Source organism: Monodelphis domestica, chromosome 1 (genome assembly GCF_027887165.1).
Source record: "Monodelphis domestica isolate mMonDom1 chromosome 1, mMonDom1.pri, whole genome shotgun sequence".
NCBI lineage: Eukaryota > Metazoa > Chordata > Mammalia > Didelphimorphia > Didelphidae > Monodelphis > Monodelphis domestica.
Window position 1 is genome coordinate 737,031,888 of NC_077227.1, and position 22,667 is coordinate 737,054,554.

Sequence of the window (22,667 nt, forward strand, 5' to 3'; positions counted from 1 at the left end):
AGTCCCGGCTATGACAACATCATCCACCATCCTCTTTGCTCACAGGCTCGGCGGCACGAAACACGAGTGGCTTCGGACCGAGCCTTTGAGACAAATTGAGGGGGGGAAAAGATGCTGAGGCACCCCATGCTTTGGGACGAGAGAGCCCAAGGCAGGGGGGAAGGGCTCCAGCAGAGCAAGGCGGGGATGTGGCCCCGTTAGCCCATTTGTCTCGTGGCCGCTGAGGGACCCCACTGGTGTTGGGGCCCCCCGAACTCCGGGGTCCCAGAACCAATTCTGGGCCGCATCAGGCGGTACTTCCCCAGGCAGATGGAAAGACAGCAACGGGGCATCTCTCGCACCCTGATCCCGTGGGGCGCCAGGGAAGAAAAGGCAGAGTCCAAAGAGAGAAGCAAGGCCAGGCAGAGTCCCCTCTTTTTATTATGGAAGTCTATAAAATAGCCACATGGATGGATTATGTTTGAGATCACGTCACACAACATTCACTGGGAATATATCTCACGAAATATTATATACATATTAAACCACACAACAGAGACCACGCTCACACACACAGCGCCAGCTCCATGACAGACGACACGAAAGGCAACCACGGAAGGGCGCTCTTTGCTCAATATTAAAGGCAAGACCACGCTAACAACATTAATATTTCTGAACCACGTTTACAATCATGGCGCGGGGCCAGAGTTTACTAAATAACAAATATTTAACAGCACAAAAACCCTTCAGACTAAATATCTATTTTGAATTATAACAAAAATAGTACTTAGAATAGTTTATAGACAGACAAAAACAAATTAGAACATTTCTGCAACCAAAACAATGGTTTCTTTTGTGTGTATAAAATAATATTATAGCAAATTGGGCAGGGTTGGGATGGGGCGGGGGGGCGGCACCACCAGGGCCCCCACATCAAAAGTGCTTCGTTCTGCAAACCCACTGCAGGCGTGTGCGACAGAGAGCCCCCCTCTAAGTCTAGTGCTAAAAGACACACGCGCGTCTGGACGTCGGGGCACATCGGGTCTAACCCATAGCAGGCGGGCGCTCCCGATCGCCCGCGCGCTTCTTCTCTCTTCCAGCTTGGTTTAGGTGCTTAGAGATCTCGTCCTTCTCTCGGACCAGCCGTCCGTCCGGCGAAGCCCTTGAGGAAGGCTCCACCCCTTCTCCAGGCTCGCCAGGGCTCCGGGGCACCCCCAAGTCCGGGCTGATGGAGCCCGCCCGACCAGGGATGGGATGGAAAGGAGCTGGACCAGGAGGCAGGCGCAGGGGTGGGAAGGGAAACCCGGCCGGCCCTTCCCGCCTGCTCTCGCCATCTGGAGGAGGCTTCCTAGCGGTCCCCTGCCCAGTGTGGAGGGAGGACTCTGGCCTGCTTCTCTACGCCGGCAGGAAGGCTTCGAGCCCCATCCCAAGGGCGGCTCGGTCCTGCCCTTCCTTCCTCTCTGCTGGCCCCTGGAGTGGAGGCCAGTGGGCCAGGGGAGTCAGGGAGACCCGAGGGAGAGCCAGAGACCCTCGGCTTCCTCTCCTCCCACGTCCCCCCTCCATCCGCCCCCCCCAGAGTCACTGGGAGGGAGGGGAAGAAGGGGGGCCCAGGAGGCCCCCAAAGGCTTGCTGACCCGCCACAGCCCTCCATCCGCAGCGAGGGGGCCAGAGAGTGGATCGGGGGACGAGGGCTGCATCGAGGAGAGACCCCGCTTCTTCCTCTTCCCTCTCCCGCAGGGAGGCAGAGGGCCGGGGCAGCCGGGACCTCTCCAGGCCTTCGGGGGCCGAGCAATAAATAGAGGAGCGGGCGGGCGGGCGGGGGCGGAGGGGGTCTGGCTCAAGGCTGTTGGGCTTCAAGGGTGGGTGCTGGGGCGCGGGGTGGGCGCAACACGTGGAGGAAGGATAGCAGCAATGGGTGACTTCTGACGTCCCAACGGGCTCACCTCCTCCAGGCCATCGCCCAGAATGCCTTGCTGCGGGGGAACCCCCAAGCCTGGCCTGAGCAGTGGCACGTGGCGGGGGAGGGCAGGTCTTGTTTTCCGAGAATTGGGGTGGAGGCCGGGGATGCGCTAAGTGGGGGCTCCCTTCCCTGCACTACAGACCCGGAGTGGGGGAACAGAAGTCAAGTGGGGCGCCGGGCGGGGCGGGGACAACGTACAACATCACAGAACACTGTCACACCACACGTTAACACTGTAAAGGGCATGCGGGCTGCTGCTGGGCCGGATTCCAGCCCATGCAGGAAGGGAGGAGGGCCTGGGCTGCGGGGGGCTACGGAGGGCAAAGGGGAGGCAGAGAACCGAAGGGACGGACCTTCCCAGCCCCCCATCCGCCGTGCGGATGACCCTTTGGGCACTGCCACGGGACAGGAGGTCCCCCTCCGGCCTCCCCCTCGCCTCCGGGGCTCCCCCAGCCCGACACAGGTTTTCCTCGTTAGCCCCCTCCCCGCTCCCTTCCGGCTCCCCCCAGCCGTGGGAAGGGGGCACCGCCGGGGAGCCCGCTAGACGGCGGCCCCCAGCATGGCCTCGGTCTCGGTGAGAATCTTGTTCTGGTTGGAGTCCAGCCCGAAGAACTTGACGCTGAGGCCGTCCACGGGGTGCAGGACGGGCACCAGCGTGATCCTCGGGAATGTCCGGCTGGCCAGCTCGAAGCGGCTGGTGCTGGCCAGCTCCACGGCCAGCACCTTCAGGAAGAGCTTGGCCAGGTGCTTGCCCAGGCACGTCCGGACGCCCCCGCCGAAGGGCAGGTAGTGGAAGCGGCCGTCCTTGTCCTCGCTCCGGGCCTGGCTGAAGCGCTCGGGGTCGAACACGTCCACATCCTTGAACACGGGAGCCGTGTCGTGCGTGTCCCGGATGCTGTACATCACGCTCCAGCCCTTGGGGATCTGGAAGCCCTGCGGAGAGACGGTGGCAGGCCGAGCGGTGAGCACGGATCCCGGGGGACGCATCGGGCAGAGGGGAAACTGAGGCCGAGAAAGGGCACATGCTTGCCCAGCGTGCCAGAGCAGGATTGGAATCCGGAGGCCGCTGGGTTCAACCAAAGCACCTGGAGACAGCTGGCGGCCAAGGAAGTCCAAGGCCACGAGGAGGCTCCAAATGGCCCTCTTCTCACCAGAAGCCCCCTAAGGGTCTCCCCACCAGACCAGGGGCTCCCTAGGGCAGGGCTTGACTCCCCACCAGACCAGGGGCTCCCTAGGGCACGTCTGTGACTCCCCACCAGACCAGGGGCTCCCTAGGGCACGTCTGTGACTCCCCACCAGACCAGGGGCTCCCTAGGGCAGGGCTTGACTCCCCACCAGACCAGGGGCTCCCTAGGGCAGGGCTGGGTCTTCCTGGCCTCTCCCCAGTGGCCCACACTCACATCTAGTTCGAAAGTCTGCAGCACGGTGCGATAGCCGCCAGAGACGGGCGTGAAGAGGCGCATGACCTCCTTGATGACGCAGTCCAGGTAGTGCAGTCCAATGAGGGTGTCCAGCCGCAGGGAGCCCTCGCACACGCAGCCATTGTGCAGGATGCCGTTGGCACGCAGTTCCTCCCTCAGTTTCTCCAGCACGTTCGGGTGCTTCAGCAGCTGCATGATCAGGGAGGTGCTGGCGCTGGCCGTGGTGGCGTAGGCGGCAAAGATCAGCTCCAGGGTCCCATCCTGCAGGCATGGAGGCACAGTCAGGGCAAGCGTCCATGGAGCCCCGAACCCCTCTGCTGGCCTGAGGGGCCCCTGTGCCTTCTCTGAAGCCTCTCACCAGTGGTGTGGATGGGAACCAAGCCATCTGGTTCCCAACTGCCTTCCCCTGTGCTCTGCTGCACCTGGCAGGACCCTGGACCTTCTCTTGCCCAACCCTGCCATTTCACAGTGGCAGGAGCAGGATTCAAACCCAGGTCTCAAACCCTCCCAGCTCGGTGTTCTCTCTGTTTCTATCCCACACGGCCTCGCCTGCCTGCTGGTTAAAAGGTTTCAGAGACTCTAAAGGGCAAAATGGTGTCTGGAGGGAGCAGACAAGGAGAAGGTCCAGCTCCAAGGGGGGACAGGAGGGGTGCGAGCGAGAGCCGGCCGCAGGGGGCCAGATGGAGAGATGACCACTGGGGCTCCCCCCATCCCTAGACTGTCAGGCCCAGGCAGGGCGGCCAGTCAAAGGACACTCCTTCTGCAGCCCACCATGCAAGTTGGCACCTCCGCTCCCTCTTCTGGGGTAGCCCAGGCCAGTAGAAAGGGCTCTTTTCTCTAGGTCTGGCATCACAGGCCCTGGGTTCAAATTCTGATTCCTCTGTGGAACCTGCATGTATTGTGCCCTGAACTATGCCAGATACCGGTGGTCAATCGTTTCAACTCTCTGGACCTCCGTTTCCTCAATGGAAAAATGGGGGTGGGGGGACTAGCAGATTTCTGGGCTTGGGAGATCTCCGCGCTAATCCTGTCTCTGGTGCAGACAACCCGTGTAAGCTTTGGCCAAGGCATGGAGCCTCACCAGAGCCTGTTTCCTCCTCTCTAGACCTGAATCCAAATCCTGCCTCAGTTTCCCCCCTGCAAATGTGAATGTCTCCCTGCCACCGAGGTAATCGTAGTCTGTCAAAGGGAGAATCCCTTCTGCTCCCCGAGCCTCCGGGACCCCCTGTGCTAGGGGAGAGGCCGCAGGACCCGCGGGGCCCACCTTCAGTTCCTGCATGGTCATCTCTTTGCCATGCTCTTTGCTGCTCTCGATGAGGATGTCCAGGGCGTCCGAGTAGTCCTTGCCCTGGGTGCTCTGCAGCTTCTCGCGGATCGCCTTCTCCAGCCCCTTCTGCAGCGTATGGCGCGCCTGGATGCCCTAGAAGTGCAGGGAAGCCTTCCGTCAGGGCGAGGCCGGGAGAGAGGGAAGCCCCGCCCCCAGGGGAGGAGCCACGTGCAGCCAGGCTCCGCCCAGCCGCAGCCTGAGAGAGATGCAGGCACGAGCTCCGCCCAGAAGACCCTCAGCCTCAGTCCCGGACCCGCTCCCTCCCCCCATCTTTTATCTGTCCTCAGAATGGGTCCGCCATAGGGGAGCCGTCGGGGCTGGCCCCGGCCTCCCTCCTCCCCTCCGGGCGGCCCTCCTCCAGGCGGCCCTTTTCGGGGCGTCCCTCCTCCCGGCCTCCCTCCTCCCAGCCTCCTCTGCACCTAGCGGAGGGCCCCCGGCCGGCGGGACTCACCCTGCGGTAGCCGCTGAAGGGCAGGTCGACGGGCAGGGAGAAGACATTCTCTACGAACTGCTGGAAGACCTCGAAGAGTTGGCTGAGGTCCTCCTCGGGGATGCTGAAGCCCAGGAGGACGCGGATGGCCATCCGGAAGGTGAGCTTCTGGGCCTCCTGGTAGACGTTGATGGCGTCGGGGTTGCTGCTCCAGGCCCTCAGCGTGTCCTGGATGACCAGCTGGATTTTGGGCAGGTACGTCTCCAAGGCCTCATGGCTGAAGATCCTGGAGAAGACCTGGAGGAGGCGGAGAGGCCCTCTGTGGAGGCGCAGCGGCCACTGGGGAACCCTCTCGGCTCCCTGACGGCCCCCCAAGCCCCTCTGGCTGGGCACCCTCTGACTGGGGACCCCCTGGGGGCTTCTGGCCGCCGCGCTCATTTCACAGAGCAGGAAACCGAGGCAGACAAGGCAGAGGGACGCCTCCACGGGCAGGCTGAGGCCAGATCAGAGCCCGGGAAGACGAGCCGCCCCTATGGAGCAGGACGTCCGGCTCCTCTTTGGATTCGGCCCCACAAACCTTCCGGAAGTCCTCCCGGGTGCAGGCCCAGACCGGCCACTGCTGGCTAGTGCACTTCGGGAGAGCACAAGGCCTGGAAGATGAGGGCCGCAGCAGCCAGCCTTGGGCCCCGGAGCCTGAGGGAGGGCCAGCAGCTCCCCCTCCCTTTGCTGAGCCAGTCCCGGGGCTGGGAATTTCTCTGTTCAAGGAGAGGCGCAGAAGAGCCCCGAACCAGGCCCTCTCTGGGGCCCAAATGGCTTGGGGGGGCCAGCAGTCGCTTTGGGCCCCTGAGGGGAGGCGGGAAGGCTGCGCCAGGAGCATCTGTGCCATCTGGCCCACCTGAGCCCCAGCTTACCGCTCTGTTAAATGGGGATGCGGCACCCACAAGGTGCACCTCTCAGGGCCCCAGTGAGACTGTGTGTGGGATTGTGTGCATACTTGAGTGTGAGTGCATGGGTATGAGTGTGCATGTGTATGAGTGTGAGCGTGAGTGTGCATGAGCGTGTGTGCATGTGTCTGAGTGTGTGCATGTGTGTATGAGTGCATGAGTGAGTGTGCATGTATGAGTGTGCATGTGTGTACATGTGTATGAGTGTGTGCATGTGTCTGAGTGTGTGTGTATGAGTGTGAGCATGACTGTGCATGTGTATGAGTGTGTGCATGTGTCTGAGTGTGTGTATGAGTGTGAGCGTGAATATGAGTGTGTGCATGTGTATGAGTGTGAGCGTGAGTGTGCATGTGTATGAGTGTGAGCGTGAGTATGAGTGTGTGCATGTGTCTGAGTGTGTGCATGTGTATGAGTGTGAGCATGAGTGTGTATGAGCGTGTGTGCATGTGTCTGAGTGTGTGCGTGAGCGTGAGTGTGTATGCGCACACAGACAACGTACAGAGTCCACCAGTGGTGGGGGAGGGCACAGGGGAGTCTGGGGGCTCTGCATGATCCCGGCGTTGGCAGGGGGCTTCGAGGGGCCTCAGAGCTGCGGCTGCACTTCCTGACCAGGACGTGGCTGCGGGCGGGCTCCTCTCCCCGTATAACCTCGCACGGCCCTCAGCCTCTGTGCCTCCGTTTCCTCGTCTGTCCAATGAGAGGGGGCGGGCCGAGGTGGCCTCGAAGAGGCAGAGGGATGGACCGCATGACCTCCGACCCCGCCGCCTGGCCTGGCCCGCCACCCTCACACAAGAGGCCTTTTTAATCCCTTCTGTCTTTCCCAACCGTTCTTGGCAAGGCCGGCTCCGTTTCCACCCCCCACGGGCTCCCCACACGCCCGCCCGCCCATGGCGCGTGAGAGATGAGAGGGGCGGCTTGTTTACTCCGGGGGACGAGGTCCGGCCGGCGGGGGGGCGCGAGGAGCCCCCCCAGACAGAGCCGCCTCACAAACTGTAAATTTGAGAATTTCCCCTGCAGTCAGCCGGAGGAGGAGAAGGTAACATTTTCCTGGCCGGAGCCGTGCATGGCTAATGGCCGGGCCGCGGGCCCAGAGGCTTTGCTGAAATAACAGGCCTGGCCCTTCCCCGGCCCAGCCAGGCCTCACAATAGCACTTTCATACCCAAGTCGCTGGCGGCTGCCGAGGTGGGAGGGAGGGAGGGAGGAAGGAGCGGGCCCAGCGGCCCGCCGGGCGGAGGGGCGGCGGGTAGGGGTCTGCCCCCCCAGGGATGGGGAGCCGGGCAGGGCCCCCACCCCCCACGGGCTCACCCCAGGAGAGGGAGGATTTCCTCACCCGCCCTGGGGGCCGCTCTGACCCCCAGGACTTGAGAGGAATGGGCCGGGCCGGGATTGGAACCCGGGTCCTCGGCCTCCCCGACCATCCCGCCGGGGTCCCCACACGCTTCTTGTAAAGGACGCCCGACGGGGATGTGGCTGGAAGCCCCGGGCAGAGACGAGCGACGGCGGGACGGCGGCAGGACGCAGGCAGGATGGGAAACCCCACTGGAGACCCTCGCCCTGAGGGGGCCTCTCTGAGCCGGGGGGAGGGGGGAAGCCGGAGGGGGCACCCTGGGAGAGAAGGGGAGAAGGAGAAGCCAGAGAGGCTCCCCCACCGGCTCTGGGCCAGGCCGGAGGGTCTGAGGGCTCCGGGAGGAGCCGCCTCCTTCTCTCCCTGCTTCATGCGCCCACAGAGCCCCTGGTGACCCGAGAGCCTTCCCCACCTTCGCCCATCACCCCTCCCCCTCCTCCAGGGGTGCCCCGTGCCCAGCACTCCGCCCTGGCCTGAAGGATGCCCCACCCTGCCTCGGGCCCGGCCAGGCTCACTACCAGCTTCCTGGGCTCCACACTCGGACCTCCCCTTCAAGAGTTGGGAAGCCGTATGGACGAACAGCAGCAAAATCATGGACTCCAGCCAGAAGAGCCGAGTTCAAATCCTCTTCCAGACACTGTCTGTGAGATTTTGGCAAGTCCTGGCCTTCCCAGCCTCCTGTTTCCTCCTCTGTAAAATGAGGGGCTCCGATTGGATCGCCTCTGAGGTTCCTTCCGGATCCAGGATCCTGTGAGCTTGGGGACGGCCCAGGGTTGCCTCGGGGTCTTCCTCTGTAAAACGGAGCTCTTTCTCCCTAGGAGGCACCATGGATAGCGAGGTGGGCCTGCAGTCAAGAAGACGCCTGCTGCGGAGTCCCGACCTGGCCTCGGACACTTCCTGGCTGGGTGACCCTGAGCGAGTCCCTTCCACCCGTCCGCCTCCGTTTCTTCCTCTATCAAATGAGCCGGAGAAGGAAACGGCCAGCCTGTCCGGCATCTCTGCCGGAAAGAACTCTAGAGAGGAGCCGCTCTTCCTCTGACCTCCATCCGGCCGCAGGGATCCGTTACTCCTCATCGCTGCCACGAGGCCCGGCACGGCACGGCACGGCACGGCACGGCGGAAGCTGCTCAAGGGCAGGCGCTGCTCCACAAAGGCCTCCTGAGCTCCCTCCTCTTCCAGAGGCCCAGAGCAGAGCAGGAACTTGCCCCTGGCTACCAGCGGGGAGCCCAGGTCTCCAGCGTGCCCTGACATCCCCCTCCCACCGCTAGCCAAGAAGAGCCCAGGACTCCGACGGGAGCATCCCAGGGACAACCTCCCGGGCTCACTTGCTGTCTTGGCACCGTTCTGGGCACAGGGAGAAGCGCTGAGCCCCTCACTGCCCTCCTTCAGTGTTTCTTCTGCCCAGCCAGCCCTCCCCTCTCCAAGCCCCTGCTTCCCCCTAGTGATGGCTGGATGAATCTCTCCTTTTATCGAAGGAGGCTCTGGGACCAAAGGTAGCGGAAGGGGTGGGGGGCAGCCAGGCCCAGCAGCCTCCTCTGCTGGGGAGGAGAGGGAGGGAGGGAGGGAGGAGGGAGATGAGAGAGAGAGAAGAGAAAAAGGGAGACAGAAACAGAGACAGAGAGAGACAGGCAGAGAGAGATGGAGAGAGACAGAGAGACAGAGACAGAGAGAGAGAGACAGACAGACAGACAGAGACAGAGAGAGACAGAGACAGAAGGGGAGAAAGAGACACACACAGAGAGAGAGAGAGAGAGAGAGAGAGAGAGAGAGAGAGAGAGAGAGAGACAAAGACAGAGACACCAAGAGAGCCAGAGCCAGAACCCTGGGCGCATCCTAGCTGTGGGGCATCCTCCAAACCCTGGACTCCATGCCTGCCTGAACTGTGCTCCCAGGCCAGGGTAGTCGGGGCCCTGACTGTACAGGGGGGTAGGAAAAGAGTCCTCGCCCAAGGTAGGAGACAAGACATTGCCTGGGTCCTAATTCCAGCTCTGCTTCTAGGTGGCTGTGTGACCCTGGGCGAGTCACTGCCGTCCTCTGACAAGTCCGCTCGTGGGGCTCTGAAGGCCGCCTCGGTGAGCCCTGGGTGTTTATGTCACCAAGCTGACATTCCAGCCTCAGCCCAGGCTCCGGGAGCCTCCTGGCCTTGCAGACCTGGAGGGCTCCGTGCCCAGAGCTAACCAAGCTTAGCATTTCTTAGAACCATCAATGGCTCGGGAAGGGCCGCCCTCCTTGAGGAGAGCCACACCCAAGGGAGGTCTGGGCTGAGCCCAAGTCCTGGGTTTCTGGCATTTGTGGGCCTCAGTCTGAATCAGCCACCCCGGGGTCAGGAGCTGGGCAAACCTCAGGAGCCCGAGCTGGCTGCCGGGGCCCCCTCCCCCCTCTGCCCCTCCCCTCCCCTCCCCCCACAAAGCCCTGGGATGCGGAGCACAGGAGACCCTGGCCAAGGGCAGGAGGAGGCCGGGCAGAATCCCAGCTCAGGCCGGCAGAGGCCTGGGTCCAAACCCCACCTCTGCTAGGGACGCTTCCTTGGACCGGGCCTCCGTTTTCTTACCTGTACAATGGGGGAGGGGGATGAGCTAGATCCCAGGGTCCCAGGGACCCTCGAGGGTGGTCTGGGGCAGGCCTGCAGCCTGCTCTCCTCCTGGGCCTCATCACAGGCCACATCCTCGTCGCCCCCAAACGTTCACTTTTCATGCAAGTGGACGAAGGCCCCGAGGTGGACCCAAAGCCTTTGGTGTCCAGAAAGGGAAACTGAGGCCTACAGAGACTGAGAGACAAGCCCAGGCCATGCCCACTGGCTCTGCCCCTGGAGGGGGGCAGATGGCCAGGAACCCCCAGGAGGAAGCCAGCCCCCAGAGACGGTGGGGCAGGAGACCCATCCTCCGGGGAAAGAACAATAGGGAGAGAGGACTGGGCGGAGACACGGCCTGTCACATTCTGCTCCTGCTGGGGATCCCCAGGATCCCCCCCCCCCACTGCCTCCCCTGTCCAAGCCCAGCTCAACTCCTCAGGCTAGGAGGATCCCTCCAAGGCTGCCTCCTCCGGAAGGCCCCCCTGATTTCCCTCCTCTGGACTCCCACACAGTGGGCCGTCCGTGTTGGCGCGTTCTCAGAGGAAGGCGGCCCAGGACCCAGAGCTGGGGAGCGGGAGACGGGCGCTCAAACAAGACCAAGCCCTCCATCTCTGCCTGCCTCAGTTTACTCCTCTGTCCCCCGGCTTATGGCGTAGGGCCAGGCCAGGCCTGCTGACACCTGCGCTGGGAGCACTTGCCTACGAAGGACTGGAAGATGCTCTTTTTCCTTCCTTAAACCCTCCCCTTCCCTCTCAGCATCATGCTGCGTGCTGGCTCCAGGGCTGAAGAGCGGGCAGGGCTAGGCCAGGGGGCTCAAGTGACTTGCCCAGTTGGGACGTGTCTGAGGCCAGATTGGAACCCAGGACCTCCGGTCTCAATCCACTGAGGTGCCCAGCGGCCCCCCGGGATGCTCTCAAAGGGGCGATGTCTGCCCTCTCTGGGTCACAGGACAACCCGGAAGGCCTCTGAGCCTCGATGGTCAGCCCCAAGACCTTGGTCAGGCCATTTCTCCTCTGAGGGAAAGGATGTGGCTTAGAATTGCACCTCTACCTGCCACAGCCTCCCGTTCCTCCCCTGTCAGCAGCCTCTACAAGCCCTTCCATCTCCAAGCTGGGCCCGACACCCCGGCCTCTGTCTGCTCGATCCCTCGGCCTCCTAGGCCAGAGACGCCCCAGATGGAGGCCTGGGAGGCTGAGGCCAACCCCGCCATTTAGCAGAGAAGTAAACTGAGGCAGAGGGAGAAGCTTGGTGGAAGCGCCCTGACAGGAGGAAGCAGTCAGGACTGGAATGCCGGCCTCCCTGCCTCCGGAGCCCAGAGCGCCCAGGAACAGGCGCAGCTCTTGGGTGGCAGTCAGAGGCCCAGAAGGGTCCCCAGCCCTCAGAGCAGCCCTCCCTGCAGTCCGGGGGTAGGGGCAGCCTCCTTTGTCTCCACAGGGTGGGAGTTTCCCCAGGCGAAGGCCGCCTCCCCGCCCGGGCCTCTCAAGTCCGGGGGAGGCCCCAGACAGGAGGAGAGGCTCAGCCTCTGCCAGTGACCTTCATCGCCTGCCTATCTCTGGGCCCCTCTCGTGCCTGGAGAAACTAACTTTGTGGGTGAAGGACAGCGACAGCGCCGCCCCCCACCCCTGCCGGAGCCCCCCAGCCTGAAGCCGAGGTGCTGCCCCCCCCCACTCCCCATTCTCCGGAGGAGCAAACGGAGGCTCCTTCCCAGGCACACGCTGGGCCTGCTGGCTTTGGGGTGCCGAGGCTCCGCCCTTCCGTTGCCCCCAAAATAGCCTGCCACATAGGGCCGGGGCAGGACGGAGAGGCTGTCTGGGGGGCGGCTGCGGCCTCCCCCCCCTTCAGAAGCCTCCAAGTGTCCTCGATGGGCCGAGAGCAAGGCTGCACCGCCCGTCCGTCCTCCCTCCCAGATCCCTGGTTAGAGCCGAGCACATTCTGTCCTCCTCCTCCTCCTCCTCCTCCTCCTCCCCCCCCCCCCAAGGGCTACTCCGACAGCCAGGGCTCCGGGGTGTCCCGGCACAGCCGGAGGGCGAAGGCAGTTGGGAAGCCCAGAGAGGCGCCCCGAAAGCGGCCAAAGCCGAGCCGAGCCGAGGAGCCCCTGGGAGGCCGCCTTCGGCTCTTGAGGATCCGGGGATCCGGGTTCACCGAGACGACAGACTCGCAGGCTTTCTCCCAATGCCAGGGCTCGGGCGGCGCCCCCAACATGCTCAGGCCAGCCACCGAGCTGGAAGCTTGAATTTGGGGTGCCCCAGGATGGAGGCAACTCAGAGGGGGAGGAGGAGGGGAGGAGGGAGGGGGGCAAGAGGGAGGGGGAAGGGAAGGAGGGGGAGGAAGAGGGAGAGGGAGAGGAGGAGGGGAAGAGAAGGAGGAGGAGGGAGAGGACAAGGAAGAGGGGGAGGAGGAGGAAGGGGAGGAGAAGGGGAGGGAAAGAAGGGGGAGGAAGAGGGAGAGGAGGAGGGGAAGAGAAGGAGGAGGAGGGAGAGGACAAGGAAGAGGGGGAGGAGGAGGAAGGGGAGGAGAAGGGGAGGGAAAGAAGGGGGAGGAAGAGGGAGAGGAGGAGGGGAAGAGAAGGAGAAGGAGGGAGAGGACAAGGAAGAGGGGGAGGAGGAGGAAGGGGAGGAGAAGGGGAGGGAAAGAAGGGGGAGGAAGAGGGAGAGGAGGAGGGGAAGAGAAGGAGGAGGAGGGAGAGGACAAGGAAGAGGGGGAGGAGGAGGAAGGGGAGGAGAAGGGGAGGGAAAGAAGGGGGAGGAAGAGGGAGAGGAGGAGGGGAAGAGAAGGAGAAGGAGGGGGAGGAAGAAAAGGATGAGGAGGGGGAGAAGGGAGGGAGGACAAAGAGGGGGAGGGGGAGGGGAGCCCTCAGAATGATTCGAGGACCAGCCAGGAGGCTCACTGGGGGAAACCTCAGGCTGAGCTAGGGCAGGGGAGTCCAAGGGGAGGGGAAGAGGAGGGAGGAGCAGGCCAAGGTGGGCAGAGAGGAGAGAAGGGGGAGGGGAAATGTGGAGGAAGAGGAAGAGCTGCTCTGAGGGCTGGGGCTGCAGGGATCCAGCTCCCAGAGTCCCCGCCATCTGCCTTCAGTTCTGAGGCGGGCGCTGAATGTTTGGACCACAAACTCTTTTTCTTTCTTTTGTCTTTAAACCCTTAGCTTCTGACTGGGAATCAGGACTGACCATGGATGAGTTAACTGGAGTTAAGTGACTTGCCCAAGATCACACAACCAGGAAGGACCCGAGGCCAAATTTGAACTCAGGATCTCCTGCCTCCAGACCTCGCTCTCTGTCCACTGAGCCACCTCCCTGGCCTGAAGAGATGAATTTTGGAAAGTATTTGGATGACAAAAGTGCCAAAGGCCCGGCTTCCTCTACAATCTTATGAACTGGACCCAAGGCTTGGAAAGCATCCTTTGGAGGGTTCAGGGCTAAGGAAGTCCCGATCCCGGCGCTGGAAAGCTGCTCGGCCCCCAGAGCTGAAGGACTGGCCCAGGACACAACAGCCAGTCCACGTCGGGGCAGGCCGAGCTCTCTGTGTCCATTTCTTGAGAGTCAGATGAAGCTAAGGCGGCACCCCCCCCCCCCCCGCATGTGTCCAGGAGGCCCCATGAGATCCTTTGCAGCCCAGCCCTGGGCGCTCTCTCGATTCTAGGGGAGTCTTTAAAAGATGACCCATGAGGCTCTTCAATGGTCCAAAAACTCACCCTCTCCAGGAAGTTGGCCCTTATTTCCTGAGGGTCCTCTTTCCCCTTCAGTAATGCATCTCTTATGCATTTAGTAAACTGGAGAGTCTATCAGAATGAGTTGGGTTCATATCCTGGTTCTACTTACCAGAAGCATGACTTTGGTGGATGTGGGGAGACAGCTGGATGGCTCAATGGATAGAGTCAGGCCTAGAGATAGGAGGTTCTAGATTCAAATATGGCCTCAGACGCTTCCTAACTGTGTGACCCTGGACAAGTCACTTCACCCCTATTGCCTAGTCCTTACCACTCTTCTGCCTTGAAACCCATATACAGGACTGATTGAGGGAAGGTCAGGGGTTAAAAAAAGGAAGGAAGGAAGGAAGGAAGGAAGGAAGGAAGGAAGGAAGGAGAAAAGAAAGAAGGAAAGAGAAAGAAAGGAAGGAGAAAAGAAAGAAAAGGAAAAAGAAAGAAAGGAATGAAGGAAGGATAAAAGAAAGAAAGAAGGAAAGTGAGGAAGGAAGGAAGGAAGGAAGGAAGGATAAAAGAAAGAAAGAAGGGAAGGAAGGAAGGAAGGAAGGAAGGAAGGAAGGAAGGAAGGAAGGAAGGAAGGAAAGTCCTTGTCCTATCCACCTCAGTTCTGTGGTCTTAATCTATGTGTGTGTCCTCTCTGTGGACATATCATGCCACACACAGAATCAGTGAGATTTGATGGACTTAGGGGAATGCTGACAGCAGACAAATAACCCCTGACTGCCTGAGTAATCAAGTTAAAAATACAATCAAAGGTTTAAAGTTTGCAAGGCCTTTACAAACGTGGTTTCTTTCACTCCTCACAACTCCATGAGATACTAGCATGGTCTCTATTTTACAAATGAGGAAACTGAGGCTCAGAGATGTTGCACTAGCCCAGGCCATTCAGGGCAGAAAAGTGGGTTTCCAGCTCAGATCCTGACTCCAAAGTCATGTTGCCTCCAGGATCTCAGCAAGTTTGTTTTTCCCCAGTACAACTCTCAGCAAGGGGAAAGGAACAAGCATTTAAGTGCCCACTATGTGCTAAGCAGGGAAGCTACAAAGAAAGACAAAAGTCAGTCTACAGAGGGAGACAGCATGCAAAGAGCTACTTACAAATGAGAAACCTACAAGGGATCAGCTGGAGAAAGGAATTCACCACTCTCTAAGGGATGGAGAAGGACTCCCTTCCCCTTCTCCTCAGATTCCAGGAATCTTGTCTTTTTCTATGTAAATATCCGGTATATACACATGTCTATATATAGCTAGTGTAGATGTATCACCTAGCCTCCCTCCCTCCCAACACCTCCCTACTGGGAAGTTCCTTGATTATTTAAGTATCCTCTTATGTATACTTTGTTTCCTCAGCACCTGACACACAGTATTCTCATTCTCATTCTATTCTCATTCTCTCTCTCCACCCCACCCCCCTTCCTCTCTCACCATCTCTCTTTGTCTCTCCCCCTCTTCCTTTCTCTCTCCCTCCCTCCCTATCACCCCCTCTCTGTCTCTGACTCTTCTCTCTCCATCTTTCCCTCTCTCTCCCCCTCTTCTTTTCTTTCTATCTCCCCCTCTTCCTCTGTCTCTCTCCCTCCCTCTCTTCCCCTCCCTCTCTCTCTTCCTCCCTCTCTCTTCCTCTCTCCCCCTCTTCCTTTCTCTCTCCCTCCCTATCACCCCCCTCTTCCCCTCTCTCTGTCTCTGACTCTACTCTGTCTCTCCTCTCTCTCCATCTTTCCCTCTCTCCCCCTTCTTTTCTTTCTATCTCCCCCTCTTCCTCTCTGCCTCTCTCCCCCTCTTCCTCTCCTCTCTTCCTATCTTCCCCTCCCCCCTCTGTCTCTCTCCCTCCCTCCTTCTCCCTTTCTCCCTCTTAACCCCCCCCCCCAATTCACTTTCTGCCTTAGTAACAGAAGGGGGTTAAATGACTTAGCCAGGGTCATGCAGCACCCTCTTGCCTTAATAAAATCTTTAGTGCTCCAGTGAATGATGGCAATGAAGGCCAAACAGAATCAAACATTTTCAGGGGAGGCCGGCAGATCCGGTCCCACTTTGGCACTGTGTGCTTGGCACACAGTAGGCTGTGTTCACACACTCGTTCCCTGAGGGCCTCGGAGGCCAGCTAGTTTTGCTGATGAGGAAACCAAGGCCTCGGCAAGGCGGAGGGAGGGGAGGTTGGGCGACAGTCTCCGATCGAGGGGCCTATTCGGAAGGGGGAGGCGGCCACTACAAGGCGCTCCTCTCCCCCAGCTGCCGGGCCAGGTGACCCCCGAACTAGGGATGTGGAGGTGGGAAGTGGGGGCGTGCCCAGCCAGCCATCTCCCTGGCAGCTTTAAGAAAGGAAGCTGGGGGCGGCGCTCAGGCCTCAGCTTTGGGGTTACTGCAGTTCAAACAGCACGTGCCACGGGGCGGACCCCGGGGAGACCAGGAGGCAGCCACAAGGAGGCGGGAGAGCGTGGCCCTGCGGCTGGGGAACGCCGAGCCTCAGAACCCTCCTCCGCTGTCTCTTCCCGTTTCGGGCCCTGGGGGCCAGCCAGGAAAGTCGGGGCGGGGGTTTTGGGCTGCCCCACCCCGCAGCCTTCCTTAAGGGCCCACGTTCTGCGGCAGGAGGTGAGGATCCTCTGCTCACCCGCCCCCCCCCCCCACTCCCCGCCCAGCGGGGCTCTTGCAAATTCCTCAGTGGAACCCCAGAATGGAACTCAATGTTTCCAGTTTGTTATTCTCGGAACTTCCCAGCTGTGTCTCCAGGTTCGACCCCGAACGTGGAAGGGGGGGTCAGAAGATGCCCCACCCCGCTCCCATCCCCCCAGCCCCTTCCTCGCTGCACCCCCAGCTCCTTGCGAGAGACGCCAAAGCGCCAAAGGCGGCCCCACCCGAGGTGCTGGCGGAACCCAAATAGCGGCGGCTGACAGATGGGGGGGGGGGGGGGCCTAGGGAAGGCCTGGTGTCCCACAGACCGCCAGGGGGCGCCACGAGCCTCAGGTTGGGAAGCGGGGGGTGGCGGAGCAGGCCGGGTGAGAGCCTTCCCTAGCGGGAAGGGGCCCGGGACCGAGAATCCTGGGGAGCGCTTGGACAGCGCCTCCTCCTCATTAATAATAGCCGTGTATACAGATGGCGCTTCTCCGGAGATCTCCGATCTGGAGCTGCTAAGGACCCCGAAGCCATCCGAGGCAAACCTTTTGTTTTGCAGAAAAGGAAACTGAGGCCCAGAAAGGTATGGATTTGCCCAAGGTAGCAAGAAGCAGGGCGGGCCTTGAATCGATTTCCCTTTCTACCCCCGCCCGCCCCTCCTAATGGGGGGCGGGGGCGCCGAGAAGGAAGGGGGTGCGAGGATAGAGCGAGATCAGCTTTCTTCAGGTTGATTGGCTGGGGGAGGAGCGAAAGGGGCGTGGCAAATAAGAGGTCCGGAAAACTGAAAATGAAAGCAAGGTAACGGAAAATTGAGCGTCCCGGCTAGAGGCCGAGGCCCGCCCGCAGCCTTACCTTCCTCTTGTTGCGGTGGATGTCCCCGATGGAGTTGGCCACCGAGTTGGGGCCCAGGAGCATGCGGGTGCTTCGCGGCCACTCGGTGCTCACCAGGTGGTGCTCGCCCATAAGGATCTTGCGCACGTTCTCCGCGCCAGTCACTCGGATCAGGGGCCGCCCCAACAAGTGGGTCTTGAACACGTTGCCGTACTTCTCCCTCCGGGACGACTGGAAGCAGGAGCCCTGGGGCGGGGCGCGGAGGAGGGACACATGACAGGCAGCAGGTCATTTCCAGGGCACTCAGGGAAACGCGGTGGGGCGGGAGCTTGGTGCATCGAGGGCGGGAAGGGGCCTCGGGGACCATCTTGCCCAATCCCAGCTTTTACAGGGGAGGCAACTGAGGCCCTCCGAGATAGATGGGGATCGGGAGCCACTCTAACACTGCTGGGGGCAAGGTGGGGTGGGGGAATACTCGGAGAACACCTTCACGCTCCCCAGATCTTTTACAAACGCCACCTCAGGTGATTCGTGGCTCCTTAGATGTTATTCATTTTACAGAGGAGGAAACTGAGGCTGACAGGTTAAGTGACCACCAGGGCCAAGAGCTACTAAATGTCTGGGGCAGGATTTGAACTTGGGGCATCTGAGAGGGTATGTGTGTGTGTTGGGGGGTTCCACTGCCCCGCCCCCCTTGACTGTTAGGGACTAGGGAGAGCCTCCGTTAGGATTGCCTTCAGCCCTTCACCCCTCCCTGGCCTTCTCTCCTCTCTATCACTGACGTCTTATTTGCTTTTTTCACACACCGACTGGAAAAGACATCATAAGCTCCGCGGTAATAAGTGGAGACGCGCAGCCGTTGGCACCAAGTCGGATAATATTTTCTCTGAGCCCCCCTTTCCCCTGGCCCCCGGCTTTTAACTACGGCTCTCCAAGCTGTACGGGGCGAAGTGCGGAGCCGCGAGCCCCAGAGGGACCCGAGTGGCCCCGCCCCGCCCGAAGGCCTGCCTCTCCCCCCCCCCCCCCCCATCCCCGGCCCGACCCAACCCGCCTCATCCACTCTTAGAATAAATCTTTCCAGGCTCCTATCCACGGGCTGGCGATTCCCCGCCGGATGGCCAATGGCCAGCGCCTATTTATAGCCTCGCATGGTCCCCTCCCCCCCCCCCCCCGGCGGCCGCTCGGGAGCGGGCGGGGAGGGGGTGCGGGTGGGGGTGGGGCGGGGGTTCCTGCGCCCGGCCAAATAGATTGTGGATCTATATAAAATGTAAATGTTTTCTCGGGCTCGGACTATGATGTCAGCCGCCGTCTTGCCGGCGCGTTCCGGAGGGTGGCGGGCGGCTGGCGGCCGGAGGCGGGCTCCGGGGTGGTTTCTGGCCACTGAAATCCCCCAGACATTTCGTTCAGAACCGAACCCGCAGAGCGAGGTGTGCTCCGGGGCCGCCGCCGGGCGGGATTCCCAGGCGGATCCGAAGCGAATCGGGACTGGGCGGCCCGAGCAGCCCCTGCTGGGGGGAACGGGGGGGGGGGGGGGCAGAGCCGAGGAGAGGGGGAGGGGGCGGAGCGGGCCCGCGCGCCGCGGAAGCCAGACACAGAAGTGGTTTTGTCGGCTGTGGGTTAATTAGGGGGCGATTACGCGGCCGGGCGGGGCGGGGCGGGGTGCGGGGCTCGCTAGCGGGGACGGCAGGTAACTTGATCCCAGCCGTCTGGGCCCGGGCTATGGGGGTGGCGACCAGTAAATTGGGACGACCCCGACCGGGCTGCCTGGAGCTGGGGAGGGTGATGATAGGGGGGTGGGGGGGTCCTTCGGAGTGACAGGAAACCCTCCGGGATTTCCGAGGGGCGGGGGACTGCGGGGGGAGCAGGGTTCTTCTAGCCTTCTGTCTTGGGCAGCTATTGGCTCCCCAGCCCCCCCCACTCCCCCCCATTCACACTCAGTCCACCCGATCACCCGGGGGAAATTACCTGTCTATACCTTTCTCTCCCCTCCCCACATACCCACGCTGAGGTGCCCGGGGTGGGGCTCCTGGCCCCAATGTTGAGGAGTTGGATAAAAGTCCCGCTCCTTTCCCCACACCCTGGCGACCCCCGGGAGCCCCCTGCTCACTTTTCCTGGAGAAAAAGAGGCCCCAAGTGGGTCCGTGTGTCTGTCTCCCATACACACGCCACCCCCTCCACACACACATACGCACGCACAGGCACGCTCGTCTAGAACCCCGGCTCCAGTCTGGGCTGCAGCCTCCCTACCCAGCCAGGGCTTCTCAATCACTTTTCCACATGGCCTTCCGCAAAGGGGCGAAGCGAGGCCGCTCCGCCGCGCCGGAGCCGTCTGGGGAGCGAGGGCGGGAGGGAGAGAGCGAGGGCCCCCGAGAAGTTGGGGGCCCAAAGCTTCTGGGCCCCCCGAGGGAGGGCTGGCGGCCCTCCAGGTGTTGGCCCCCGTCCACTGTGCGCTGCCTCGCAATCGCCTGGGTGGCGATCCCTTTCTAAGAGGAGAAGCCGCGTGGGCGGGGGCAGAGGGTGGGGGGGGGGCCTCGGGGTGCCCTCGCTCCCTGTCTTCTGTCCCCGCGCCCGAGCTAGCTGGGAGGTTCCCGCGGGCGCCTCCCCTCGCCAGCTCCGGGCCTCTGATGTGCTCCAGCCTAATTAAAGTGCGCTTTTGGTGGCATTAATAAAGACTTATTTGTCCGCCGCTTCCAGCGCCTGCCTCCACAAAGAGGACTTTCAGCGGGGCGGCCACTCCAGCCGCGAGTCCAATTTCTACAGAAAGGGTGTATTTTTAGCCCGGGGCTCTGTTTAGATGGCGCGCAGTGGAAACCGAGAGCCCTTGGAGGGACCCCCGTAAAAAGCTGACAAATGGCCCCCAAAACATAAAGGGCCGATTCACCGGGCGCCCGTTAACCCCTAGGGCGCCGCCCCTCCCCCGCTCGGGATGCGGGATTCCCCCCAGTGGGGCTGGGGGCGCCTGGACCCGGGTGGGGGGTGGACAGGAGAGTCTGGGACGTGATTCCGTGCCTGCAGCCCTGGCCGACCGCGGAGGGAGCCCGCCGCCGCCGCCGCAGCCGCAGCAGCCTCTGTGGGTTTTGAAATTGTATTTCCTAACTTCGCGGCCAACAAAATCCCAGCGGGCCGCCGTTAACCCTTTCTGCGCTGCCCAGGTGGGAGGGAGAGAGAGAGAAGGCGGGGGAGGGGAGCCTGCCGCGCCTCCCCGCCAGTCCCGGGTGGCCTAATTGTCAAACGCGCGGGAGCGCCCACCTACGACCCCAACTCAAAGAAGAGGGGAGTCAAGGAGGGTGCCCCCACCCTTGGCGACTGGCCGAGAGGGCCGAGGGCCCCTCCCCCACCGGGCTACCTGAGAAATGCCCCGGCCGGGCTGTTCTAAGCCAAATTCTTCTCTCCCTGGGCGTGCAGAGCTCCCCGCACCTAGCGAGGCCATCTACAGGCTTGCTGGTTTCAGGTCGCCTTTCCTCCCGCATCCCTGCTCTTTGGGTCTTGGAGCTCCCACTCCCCACTGCCCCGCCTCAGTGGGAGAGCTGGGCGGCAAGGGGGCATCACAGAGTAATAGCTACTGCCTCGCACTCCTCCAGGCTCATCTCCACAACACCTCGGGGTGCGGTCCCGGGCTTCCCCAGGCACCCCTAGGCTCTTGGGGCTGAGGGATTTCTGCGCCCGAATCAGGAGCACCCACGGGGCTCCGCGGCCGGCCACGGGCAGCAGCGGCTTCCTTCTGTGCCCAGGTCTTCCTTGGACCGCCCTAACTAACTTCGGCGGCCTCCGATTCCTTCTTAAAAGATAAATAAACAGAGGAAACTTTTCCAAGCAGGTAGCCGCCTCGTGCCCCGGGCTTCCCCCGCTTGTCACTTTTCCTTTCCGGCCGCCGACTACTCACACCCAGACTCACTCTCTCCCCGAGTTCGGGCTTTACCTGGCCGAGCCGAGCCGAGCCGAGCCGAGCCGAGCCAGCGGCCAGGACCCGGCCCTCTCTTTAAAGAGGTAAATCCTCCAGCCCGGCAGGCTGGCCCGAGGCTCCCTTCCCTCCTCTCTATCTCTTCGGCGTCCCCAGCCCAGCCCAGCCCAGCCCAGCCCAGGCGCCGCTGCCGCGGTCTGGGGACCAAACAGCAGCCGAAGAGGCATAGACTAGGCAGGTGGGTCAGAGAGAGCGAAGGGCTCAGGCAGGGGGACTCCCCTCGGCCAGCCACAAGCCACAAGCTCGCCCCCTGAAGAACTCACACCTGGGCACACGCACACACAGCCCCGTCCAGCTGTGCCCATCGGCCACATCTGTCCTCCTCCCTCCGATGGATTTTGGAGAAGTCACGAATGAGTGGATTTGAGGTTCTAGAACGCTCCCCCGCCCACGGCCAAGAAGACTCCCCTGCGCCCAGCACCGGGTCCCAGAACCTCCCCGGCTCGCTAGGGACTCCGGAGCGGTCAATCGAACCTCCCGTCACTGTGCCAGGAGGCTGCCAAGTGGAGAAGCACTTTGCCCCGGAGCCCCCCAGTGCCCCCTTACCTCTAGCCACCCTCCCACCTGCGCTGTCCTGTCAGCCCCGGACTCCCTCCTCCGCAGGGGCCCGAATCGCCTTCCCGAAGCCCCCCAGCCCAATCCCAAACTCCCGAGTGTCTCCGAGGCGAGATCGGGCAGGAGGGGTGCCCGAGCGCGCGCCCTTACCTGGAGCAGCCAGTGACCCGTCTCGCCGATCAGGGGGAAGCCCATGGAGCCCTTGGGGATGGGCAGCTTGCAGCTCTTGTCCCGGGTGGCTGCCCAGCGCAGCTGCCACAGCTGCTGGGACACCGCCAAGAGCAAAGTCACGGAGACCAGGCAGGCGGCGAAGGTGGCCAGAGCCGAGACCAGATCAAACCCCTCAAAGAGCATATTTTTGGTTGGTTCGCTGGCTGGCTCAAAGTGGTTGGGAGGGAGGGGAGAGAGGAGGGGAGGCGGTGGGGGAGGGGAGCGAAGGGAAAGGATGGAGCCGGAAACGGGGCTGCGCGGTGAGGTCCCCTACTCACTCCCCAGATGCAGAGAAGGCAGGGAGGTGAGACTGGGGAGAGCGAGCCTGAAGTCTCAGAGGGGGCCTGGAAGGGGGGAAAAATCTGCCTAAAAAAAGAGCCGAGGCCACTCAAAGTGTAACTTTGTTTTGTGTTCCTTTATCGGGGGTGGGGGCGGCTGAGGGGGCCGGGGCGGGGACTGGACTAAGGACAAAGCGCTCAAGTTCGCCGCTCTCCCTCTCCAAGCACCACGCTTGGTGAACTTGGGAAAACTTGGGCTGGCGGACCCCTCCCCCTAGCTCCGGGGGGAAAGGCAAAAAAAAGAAAGAAAAAGAAAAAAAGAAAAAGAAAAAACGAGATGGAGCAAAAATGAAAAATTAAAGTGCAATCGATTCGCCCAAAGGGTTTGCTTTTAATTCCAATTTCCGAGGAAAAAAATAAAAAGTCTAATGAAGGAGGAAGGGAGACGACGTCTCCCCAGATCCCCAAATCACCGGAGAGCCCCAAAATTTGGGGGGCGAAGAGAAGGGGAGATGGTGGTTTGGGGAGTGCGGGGACCTCCCCCCGACT

At 61.7% G+C, this 22,667-nt stretch overlaps 1 protein-coding gene across 1 annotated transcript; it reads right to left on the reverse strand.

The window, feature by feature from the left end:
• Positions 1-402: 402 nt before the first annotated feature.
• LOC130456824 (cytochrome P450 26B1) lies at positions 403-22,667 on the reverse strand. The gene is made up of 6 exons (XM_056814060.1): positions 21,781-22,667; positions 17,136-17,360; positions 5,139-5,414; positions 4,625-4,780; positions 3,340-3,621; positions 403-2,872 (listed from the first exon to the last, which is right to left on the reverse strand). Exons 1-6 carry the CDS (start codon positions 21,982-21,984, stop codon positions 2,480-2,482), a joined length of 1,536 nt encoding a protein of 511 aa, XP_056670038.1. The 5' UTR covers positions 21,985-22,667; the 3' UTR covers positions 403-2,479.

Bases quoted from the DNA above. Each gene is read 5' to 3' on its own strand.
- LOC130456824 (XM_056814060.1), bottom strand. From the start codon at position 21,984: ATGCTCTTTGAGGGGTTTGATCTGGTCTCGGCTCTGGCCACCTTCGCC. The intron at 3,622-4,624 runs GTGGGCCCCGCG...CCATGCCTGCAG, and splicing joins TGACCATGCAGGAACTGAAG to GATGGGACCCTGGAGCTGAT. The intron at 2,873-3,339 runs GTGAGTGTGGGC...GTCTCTCCGCAG, and splicing joins TGCAGACTTTCGAACTAGAT to GGCTTCCAGATCCCCAAGGG.